Source organism: Leiobunum rupestre, chromosome 3 (assembly GCF_980474605.1).
Source record: "Leiobunum rupestre chromosome 3, qqLeiRupe1.1.hap1, whole genome shotgun sequence".
Lineage (NCBI taxonomy): Eukaryota > Metazoa > Arthropoda > Arachnida > Opiliones > Sclerosomatidae > Leiobunum > Leiobunum rupestre.
This window is the reverse complement of record NC_143386.1, coordinates 50,872,826-50,883,758: the sequence shown is the minus strand read 5'-3', so window position 1 is coordinate 50,883,758 and position 10,933 is coordinate 50,872,826. Positions and strand designations below refer to the sequence as shown.

Below are 10,933 nucleotides of genomic sequence, written 5' to 3'. Positions count from 1 at the left end.
ATAGTCAATACCCTAGAAATCGGAATTTCTAATCGTATAGCGCGGAAATTTTTCAAAAATCGTTCTAGTTAGTTATTCCGATTTCTATGGTCGATATTGACTACATCAACTCCACATAAAGAAACGTCACGAGAACAGTTATCTGCATGTTATGCAACAAACACTTTAAATTAAAAGTAAATAATACTATTTTATATTGGTACCATGATTTCCATTATTGTAATATAATATTTTACCCTTTGTACAATAATTATCGTTCAGAGAAATCTGGCAACGCTAGAACTCGGTGAGGGATTAATACTTTATAACTTCGGGAAGTCGCTGTCGGTAAACTCGGTATTGACGTGTTTTTTTACGAAAATTACAAAGATCGCCGTGTAATTAAAATATTTTAAATATAACATAGTAAATACTCAGTGGAAATTATAACGGCGTAGCTGATGGATAAGTTTGTTATACGATCGAAATCAAAGTGTAATGAAACGGTTGAAACCACAGATCATCCAAGTCCCGAGAACAATGAAGTCGACATTTTCTCGCCAGGGCCTTTTGATGCTGATGATAACGAAGTCGACGTTTTTTCTGTGAGTGACAGTTATAACAAAAATGGGTCAAGCACTGATTTCAGTGCAGTTCTAACTGATTTAACTAAAACAAAATATGAAGCACCTAGACAACCACTACTCCCTCAATATCCTTTTAAAGCTAGTGGTAAGCAAAATAGGGCTTTCAACCGATGTTGGTTCGACCATTACAAGTGGTTAGAGTATAGCGTTACTCTCGATTCTGCATTTTGTTACGCTTGCAGACATTTTAGACCCAATAGTGCTAGATGTGCGGATGTATTTATATCAGTAGGATTTAGAGACTGGCAACACGCAGTGAGAAGGCTCAACGAACATGAACATACACTAATTCACAAGAAAGCTACCGAAGGGTGGGCTGGATTTAAGGCTAGCCAAAAGACCGGAACAGTCGTTTCTCTCTCATTGAATGCTAACGTAGAAGAGGTTAGAAAAAACCGATCTTATCTGAACCGAGTTATAGAAATTCTGTTACTAACTGCAAGGCAGGGAATTGCCCAAAGAGGCCACAGTGAAAGTTCAGAATCCTTGAATAGGGGAAATGTTTTGGAAATTTTGCGAACCTTTTCCAAGTTCGATCCGATTTTTGGCGAAAACCTGTTAACTCATTTTCCTGGAAATGCGTCTTACTTGTCCCCATCGTCACAAAATGACTTAATGAAAATTAGTGCTGATATTGTAAGAGACAAAGCTATATCAGAAGTAAAAAATTCTATGTATTACTCAATTTTGTGTGACGACACTAGAGATGTTAGCAAACTGGAACAAATGAGTATTTGCGTTCGATATTTCTTAAACAATAAATTGCACGAACGGTTTTTGTGCTTTGAAGATGTCAGGGATCTTAGTGCCGCTGGCTTAAAAAAAACTTTATGTGACAAAATTAAGGAATATGATTTTGGAGCAGCTACTTGCGTCGGCCAGGGTTATGACGGAGCTAGTGTCATGAGCGGTAGGTGCAAGGGAGTACAAAGGCTTTTCAGAGAAGATCATTCCATGGCAATATATATACACTGCTATGCTCATAGGCTTAATTTGGTACTAGTCGATACCTGTCGTGATATTCAAGAAGCCAAAGATTTTTTCAGTCTGCTAGGTAGTTTACACTCTTATTTTTCTACGTCAGGCATTGCACACAGGAAATTCAAAGAAATTCAGCAGACGTTGAATATCGGTAATACTGAGCTAAAAGCGTTGTCTCAGACTCGCTGGGGTTGCCAGGTCAGATCCGTTAGAGGCGTGAAAAAAACCTATCCAGCGTTATTAAATTATTTGAGTCAACCTGATGACGGAGCAGATGTATGCAAGGCTGCGGGACTTTACTCATTTCTTGCAAAATTTTCGACCATCGTAACATTATTGGTGTTTGAAAAGCTCTTATCAGTAACGGAACTCTTGAACAACCAGCTCCAATCATCAGACTTTGATCTGTCCCAAGCTATCTCTGGCGTAAATGCCGTAATATTAACACTAGAGGAATTTAGAAATGACGACCAGTATGACGCTCTGTACGAAGAAGCCCAGAATTTTGCCAAACATTTGGGAATTCAAGTTGATTGTGAGACAGAAAACGTTGCTGCTGTTACAGGTGGTCCCACTCAAGCTGAACCAAGACCAAAGCGTATAAGAAAAGTCCCAAAAACTTTGAACACTTTCGTTATATACGAAACAACCGGCCACAGACATTGGTCCGAAATGAAAACTACTCTTTACTATGCTGTAATTGACAGAATGATTTACGAGCTGAAAGATAGGTTCCTTGCTGGACCAAACATGGACATTTTGAAAGGCGTGAGCACGATGACCCCAGTACTAATGATTCAAGATCCTGAAAATTTTTTAGCGGAAGAGTCACTCGTGGGGTTTTGTTCTTTTTACGGAATTGAAATTCCAACTGCTGAAATAATAGTCGCGAAAAACTTTTTGCGAAACACAGAAGAGAAACACCAGCCACAGACCATAAGTGACCTTTTGAACAAATTGCCCAGAAACCTTTTCCCTCAACTGTGGAAATTGTTACAAATTGGTGTCACTATACCGGTAACGTCTGTTGTCTGTGAGCGTTCATTTTCATTACTAAAACGAATAAAAAACTATTTAAGAAATACGATGGGTCAAGTGAGGCTGTCATCTCTAGCCATATTGGCAATTGAAAGAGAACATTCCCATAATTTGTGCGTTGATTGTGTTATCGACAAATTGGTACACTATACAATTAGTCATACTCACTAACGAGACTAACCGTTGATATGCAGAGGTCAAACTTTGAAAAATGCTAAAAAGTTAAAGGACCAACAACATCGGGGGAAATTAATTTTTTTGCGTTCGTCAAGAATATACACTACTTATGCTATTTTATTATAGTCTCGATATGGTAGGCAATGCTAAAAAAGTAATATTACTGAAATTAAAAAGTTATATCGGTCTTTTGATTTCATGGTTTTGATTAAACTCATAAAAGGGTTTCTATTTCTATTTCAGAAATAAAATGGTTTATTTTCTGAAAGCGTTTCGTTATATACCTTTCATTTATTTGGTTGGTTTCGGGAGGGTGAAAGGAGGAGAGGACAGAGAAGCCTTCACTTTTTCAACGCTAACTAAGTTTGACCGAAGTTTTCTTGAAAAAACATTATCAACCTGTATGGGGGGGGGCCCTTGAACAGGCGCTTAAGCGCCCCCAAAACAGAAATCCTGGCGACGCCACTGCGCGGCGAGCAAGTTAAAAGGCAGACCGTAGATAAGAGGAATCAGCGAAAAAAGTCAAAAACGTAGAGAAAGAGTAGAAAAAAATTAAGTTAAAAGAAATGTCCTATGAAAATTACAGAAAATAACGTTATGGCAGCGAAATAAATTGGAAATAATTGCTTCATTTTACCTTATTGGAAGAATGGTCAGGCCTCAAAAAGGAATATGAACCTCTAGCCTCAAATAAATAAACGGTGCTAACAATGGAACTTACGTTTCTGAATAAGCGGTAAGATATTTAAAATTGAGTCCTTCAAAATTGACAAACAAATGCTTGCTGCTCTGTTTGTTTGAAAATCCTGAGTATGTTCAAATATTTGGATAACTCGGTTGGTAGCAGACACAGTTACGGCAGACAGCAGCAAGAGTGTTAAGAACTGCAAAGACCGATTTTTTTAGTTAATTATTTAAATATTTAACATGATAACAATTATAATTATAGATTGTAAATCTTAAACCATTTAAGTCGACGCCAATTTGTGGTTTGGTTCTTAGGTACATTTGATGACTTGACGCGCTATCTAAACTGATTTAACTACATTAAACTGCTCAATTTGATAACGAGTGTATTTCTAATCCTTGCGCAAGTTACTTCAATCAATTTAAAAACATACTGATCATAATTGACATTAAGTACATCAATTGTGAGATCATTGTTAAGCCAAATTAAATTTTATGCTTTAGATCACACAGAAATGATAACGGATCCGAAACTGGTGGGGTCAATTGGTTGTTTATTTTTAAAATAAATTTATTTGAGAACTTTTAAATATCGATTTGTTTTCTATTTAATTTAATGTGTTTGTCAATTAAATTGATTTTAAGTATACACACAGATACCAAAATAAAAACCTATCTTGTAAGAAACCGTATTAGTTACTCTCTGGTTGGTCTTGCAATATCAAAAAGAGATTTATAGTTGGAAAAACAAAACTAATAGGTTTTAAAATTATGCACTTACAAATACATCCACGTCAATGATATTAGTAGCTGGCTTTCTCGGAACCGGAGCAGGCGCACCTGACAAGATTATTCCAGTTAATGATGAAATTGCTCCGGTGTAAATATATCCAGAAGAATGATTTCGGTGTATCATTTCAAAAGGGCACAAAAGCATATCGAAGTTCTAAAATTTTTTAAATAAATAAATTAGCTTAAATAAAGGTTCATTTTAAATTAATACATTTATTAAACCACAGTTAATCGAAAATTGCGGTTCATATTTTGTGTATGAATTATTTAGTAAGCTGGAATACCACTTTGTCTATTAGTAAGCGAGCTGATGAGATAGTGGAGCAAAAGCGACTGACGTAGTAACTGCCGTTGTTTAAAGTCGATTTATCTGAAATTTTAGAACTCTGTTATTTGGAAAAATGTGGAAGATAAATCCATAACACTTAGCATTTTTTTATAGAGAGCGTCCCACTTCAAACTTGTAAAATATAGTAATTTTACAATAAATTGATTCTTTGTGATTTTCGCCTGGAAATCTGTATATATTTCTGAAATTAAGTTCTATTATCTAAAATTTTTAATTTTTAATTAGCTCTCGTTAGTACCGTGTTACGTTTTTAGTGGCATCAATAAATTTAATTTTTGAATGGGCTATTTCTTTAATTAGTGGGACCCCACAAACCGTCTAAATGTTTAAACCCTTTAACCACGATGTTTAACTCTTTAATTGTCAGTAGGTTTAGTTTTTTCGGATACTCTTTTTTTAATATAATATGTATCTGGGTTTTAGGCAAAGGAAGGGTCGTATGTTATTTTTATTAATCGAGATAATGTTGTTTTTTTTTATACTTTGATCTTATATTTTAATCTTTTGTTTTTTGAGATTATATTTTTTCCACGAAAACGTACAGTTTTGGAGGAGACTTTATAGTGTGTACGTCGTGTTGTTAAGCTTATCCGGTTTCATGATAATACCGTCGAAAATTCCTGTTTGTTAATGGTAAGGTGTCGCACTAACTATTCCGTCTACGGTCATTTATTGATATACGAGCTGTGGTTTAGTCAAGTGGCTTTCTGTGCTTTGTGATGGTAAGTTTTTCGCTTCTTGTTAATTCATTTTTATTGGTGTGGATATTTGGACATCTACGAAATCGGACGTTATTGGTCTTTTTCATGCGGCATGTGTCACAACGTCAACAGGAAGTCTACGAGTCGTCCACTACCACATGTCGAATAAAGCTATTCTAAGGGCAAGTGTTGAAATAACATAAGCGTTAAAGATGCAGCTCGTATTTTGTAAGCGAGAAAAATACAAATACCCTCTGTAGATATTTATTTAATTAAAATTTGCTTCGTAATATATTTAACTGATACACTTGTTCGGTAAATAGGGTTAAATTCAATTGTGCATTGTTTTAGTACGTCTAACTCGCTGTTGTAACTACTTAATTTATATTATTCTGAATAAATTTAACTCGGTTGTTTCGTCTCAATTATTTTAATTAAAATTAAAATGTTATACCGGGCGGGATTGAACCAGGATTACGTTTTTAGTAAATAACTCTGAATTGCGGAGATATATTTAAGGGTCATCTCGAGAAATGAATACCACTAGGGACAATTCTTCCGAGGAGAGGTATATTTTGGCTTGACAACTTGTTGTCTATAAAATAGTTTCCCACGAGTATATTTTACGTTTCGTGAGCGTTCTTTTAATTTGAAATTTTTATTTTATTTTTATCATTTTGTTGCTTTGTTAATTTAATACGTTTTGGGTCTAAAGTTGGCTTTGGGTTCTATTGATATTGGAAATTTGAATTAATATCGTTAGGTGCTGTGTCCAGTAGTTATTACGCCCATGGAAAAATTCTTCCGAGGAGAGTTATATTTTGGCAAGCTTGCCAAATTGTTTATTTCTACAGTAAACAAGTATAATACAAATTACGGAGTCTCTTAGATAAAATGTTGTACCACAGATTGTATTTAATCTTATTTAGTGGTTTTTCTTAAAAAGCTTAAAGGAAAAGACCACCATGGTTAAAACCAATTATAAATCGGTAGAACTACACCTGATATATACGAAAATTTTACCGAAAATAAAAAAAATATTAATAATTATTTAAATATAAATTATTTAAATCAACCATATGGACGGGATTCTCCGGTTTGAATGGCGCCATTTTTCGTAGATGTGACGTCGCCCGTAATTCACGATTCTATTCGCTAGCGTTTCATGCAGATTTCGACCAATGGCGCTTATTGTCAGGATTCAGGACGTCAATTGCTAAATCCGCTTAACGATTTATTTTATATATTAAAATGTCTTGTATTATTAAGAACTGTCGAAATAATACTACAAATAAAACTATTCGGTTTTTCTCTGTCCCTAGTTTTAGAACGAAACCTAATCTTGCTCTACAATGGACTGCAAATGCCAATGAGACAGTAAAAACATTTTACGAGGCGGTAACGAGACCGAAGCCTTGGCCTCAGCCCCATGATAGAAATCAAGAGTTTGAAGAGAACTTTGTTCTCAAGAACGTTACTTATAGAATATGTGAGAAACATTTTACCGACGATTGTTTTGAAGTTGACTTAAGAGCTAAACTCTTAAATAATGTTGATAAGAAGAAACTAGTTGAAGGAGCTATTTCAACATTATTTGATTAGACAATAACACCAACGAAGGAACCTATGAAAATGAAGCTGTGAACTTAACACCGCAAATGTCTGAAGATCCATATGAAAATCAAGCAGCTAATTTTATTGCAAGCCCAGCTTTTGAAATTTCCAAACCAAAATATTTTAAATCTGTAAAAACACAGACGGAAATATATACTTCAGATTGCTCTACCAACGTATGTGAATCTCAGATAAAAACTGAAATTGAAGAATTAGAAAAACTTAAAGCTGCAGCGGCTTTGTGCGATCACTCATATTTTCAAGCTAGTTTATTTTCTGTGGAAATTATTGTACCTGTAGATTCAGCTGACAGAATGAAAACTCCAACAAAAGCGATACCACCACGCTCTCAAACTACTCCTAAATCCAAACTGGATCTATTTTCGCCAATTGTAGAAAACTTTTCTCTCAATGAAAGTTTTGACACTACAGTTTCTGAAAAATCTCAATCCGCTGCTGAAAATATCACTGTGTATAAGCCTAGCGAAGATGAAGATGAATATGACCCGGATAATTTTTCTTTGGAAACTGAAGGGGACCAGATTCCAGAACAGCTGGTAAAGGAGACCAAGTTTTGTAGTTTTTGAAAGCTGCTTGGATATGTTGCTTAGCCGAATTATATGTGACCAGGATTTGTGCACCATTGTAGTAGATAAAAGCACTATTGCCAAAAAAGAAAATGAATGTAGCCAACTTACGGTTTCCTTTAATTGTTTGGATGGTCATCCTAACGTTTGGAAATCACAGCCACTAATTGGGAAAATGCCCTGCGGTAATCTTCTATTAGCTTCATCTATTTTATTAACTGGTAGCACTTTTCATCGAAAAAATTCCGTATTCGAATATATGGGTCTGAGAGGAATAGGAAAAACAACATACTATGATCTCCAGCGTAAATTTGTAGTTCCAGAAATTAATCAAGCTTGGGAGGAAGAACAAATGCAAGTACTACGTGAAATTAGTGAAAAAGACTTTATTGGTGTTACGGGCGATGGTCGTTGTTCATCACCAGGTTACTGTTCAAAGGATTCTGCTTACACATTCATAGAACAAGATAGTGATCTAATTATCAATTTTGAGCTAGTAAACAAAACTGAAGCAAATTACATATCGGGAAACATGGAACTTTTAGGACTGAAAAGGGATCTGGAAAAATTGTCTGAAAAAGGAATAAAAAATAACCAAATAACTACTGACCGCCACATTCAATGTCGCGCATACTTAAGAGACCAGCATCCAACAAAAGTGTCCGAACAAAACTTTCAACTGCGGCCAAAAAAGATTCTGGTAAAGAATTAGCACCTTGGGTTAAAATGATAAATAGACATCTTTGGTACTGTTCAGAAAATTGTGGTGGTGACAAAGATGTACTAATTGATATGTGGAAGTCACTACTGTACCACTTGAGAGGCATCCACGAATTTCCAGATCTGGTGAATTTCCCTGAATGTGGGCATTCACCTTTAAATCCAGAAAAGGCAGCGTTGAAAAAATGGTTGGATGTTGAAAGCGGAGCGTATGAAAAATTGGAGAAAAATGTCACAAATACTAAACTACTAAAAGACCTCAGACAAGTTTACAAATATTCTCACACTTCAGGGCTAGAGAATTACCATAGCCTAGTCAACAAGTATTGCCCGAAGCAACTTGATTTTGATCATGACATCATGGAAGCCAGGCTTCAATTAGCTGCTTTGGACGATAATCACAATGTTGGAAGTAAAACTTTGTATGAATTAAATGAAGGTAATGAAAGTGGATTTTGTAAAGAAGAGTTTGCGTATTACTATTCGAAAGCAACAGCACAATGGAATGCACGTCCTCTTAAAGAACCCAAGACACTTCTATATTTTCAATATTCTTGAAAATATAATTAGGCAGAAAATCCGAGGCGATAGTGATGGGAAACAACTGACAATTATGCCGAATATAGCTCCAGTTGCTCGACCTAAAAAAGACGAATTAATAGCCGCTGCTAAAAGAAGAAAATTAAATCTTTAAATCTTGTATACATCATTGTCCACATAGGAATAATAAACCAATTAGCTTTATCTTTTCAAATTTTATTTATTTTCAGTTATTATTTTTAATTTGGGGAATATTTAAAATTATAAATTTTTGGAACAGTCAAAACTATAAAATTTAGTAAAGAAGTTATCAAATTTAAGGTTTGTGGTCATTTAAAAATTCAGAAATTATCATATTTAAAAATTATCTTAATTGGTGATTAAGTAAATTATTAATTATTATTGATTTTAGATAAAATTTTTCAAATTATTAAGGGAAATTAACGCGTGAACAAGTTCAATGTAGAGCATGACCATCTTCGGGAACTCCCAAGAGTTTATAACCTATGTATTCATCTGCGCTAACTTCTGGAGATTCCATCCTTATTCGCAATAGAGCACACATGGGAAGCATTCTTCGTTTGTTTCTCCCAAAATTGTCGTAAATCATGTGACAAAATCACGGTATGCAGAGTATCGGTATGTTCTATGATAAAAAATAATCCCCATTAGAGACTAGAATTAATTTGATATAAGAAAGTTACACGCTTACCGATTTGGCATGTGGTTGGGTATTGGGACGTTACGATTCTCTAGTTTACGATAATGAAGGTAGGATCTGTAGAATGTTTTTCATACCATCTTATTTAAACACAAGGTTTTGAAGTTTGCATTTTCAACAATGCATTTCGGGTCTCCTGGGATGTTTGGATTTATAGCTAAAAATCTTAACACATCAGGAACTTGATGGCAACATAAGATGCCGAAATTAGTGTCATTTCCGTTGATCAATCTCCTCAAACCATTTTCCAAATCATTATCAAATTCTTGGGGTATTTTGATGCACCCACTAGCACAAATACAGTTTCCTCTGATAACAGTAATTCCTCCATCAGCAAGAGCCAAAGGCCTAGCGATCGCGGCGCGGTTTCTCACTTCTTCCAGCTCTTCTGGCAAATATTCCGGTTCAAATTCCTAACCCTGAACACGAATCCCTCGATTTCTATTCATTAAATACTAAATTTCGTCAGTAGCAGGTTCATATAATAAGTTTAAACAAAGCTGAATAGCGTGTCCGCTAAATACTCTGCTGCTTTAACTATAAAGATAAATATATTTTCCGAATTACCAATAGAACTGCGAGAGGATACCACGTGATCAACAAAACACGGGAGCGAATCGGACATCGTTTTACAATCTACGTCATTAATAATAATGGCGCGCTTCATTTAAATTGCTAATTATTTTCTAATTAATTAAAATGAATTAGGAAACTTAAACTAATGGTATTTTTAAAACCCTCGTGTTCCGGCCTTTCTTTTAAAATTATATGTCGACGATTGTGGAATTTTCCTTTAAGAAAACATTTCAGTTGAAAAAGTGTTTATATTTAATCTGAAGTATTTTATTAGAAGATAATCTAAGAATTCCATCGTGATTTAGATGTAAAGTGTATAATTTAAATTAAGATAATCGAATACTTTTAAACTCAAATAAAAATACGCAAATGAGCTTTTTTTAAAGAAATCAAATGCCAAAGTAGTTTTTGTAACGTTTTAAAAAGTTATGAAACCAAGGGTGTATTAATTTTGTCAATGGTCACTTTTCGTCGATATAAATCGATAAAACCATTATTTAATTACCTTTTTAATATCTTGTTTTGAATTAAATTTCAAAATTTCTTCATTTCCGAGAAAGACGTATTCAGTACTGCAATAAAATAAAATTTCATTTCTAACGGGAATAACAGGTATTTTATATAACTTGATGTTTTTTCCTTTGACACAGATTGTTAGAAGATCGCAATTGCACTAATAAAATATATGTGTTATGATACAAAGGCAAACTACAGTGCTTATACCCTTAATTATCTAATATGCACTCCTTTTAAGAAGAAGTTAAATGTCAGATATTATTGCATGTTGAAAACCTCAGATGTAGCTTACGGATATGAAACCATTT

General features: G+C 34.4%; 1 protein-coding gene across 1 annotated transcript; it reads left to right on the top strand.

The window, feature by feature from the left end:
* The first annotated feature begins 440 nt into the window (after positions 1–440).
* On the top strand, positions 441–2,816 carry LOC149952518 (zinc finger MYM-type protein 1-like). Its single transcript, XM_090169734.1, has one exon. The coding sequence runs from the start codon at positions 441–443 to the stop codon at positions 2,814–2,816; it is 2,376 nt and encodes a 791-aa protein (XP_090025860.1).
* The last annotated feature ends 8,117 nt before the right edge of the window (positions 2,817–10,933 follow it).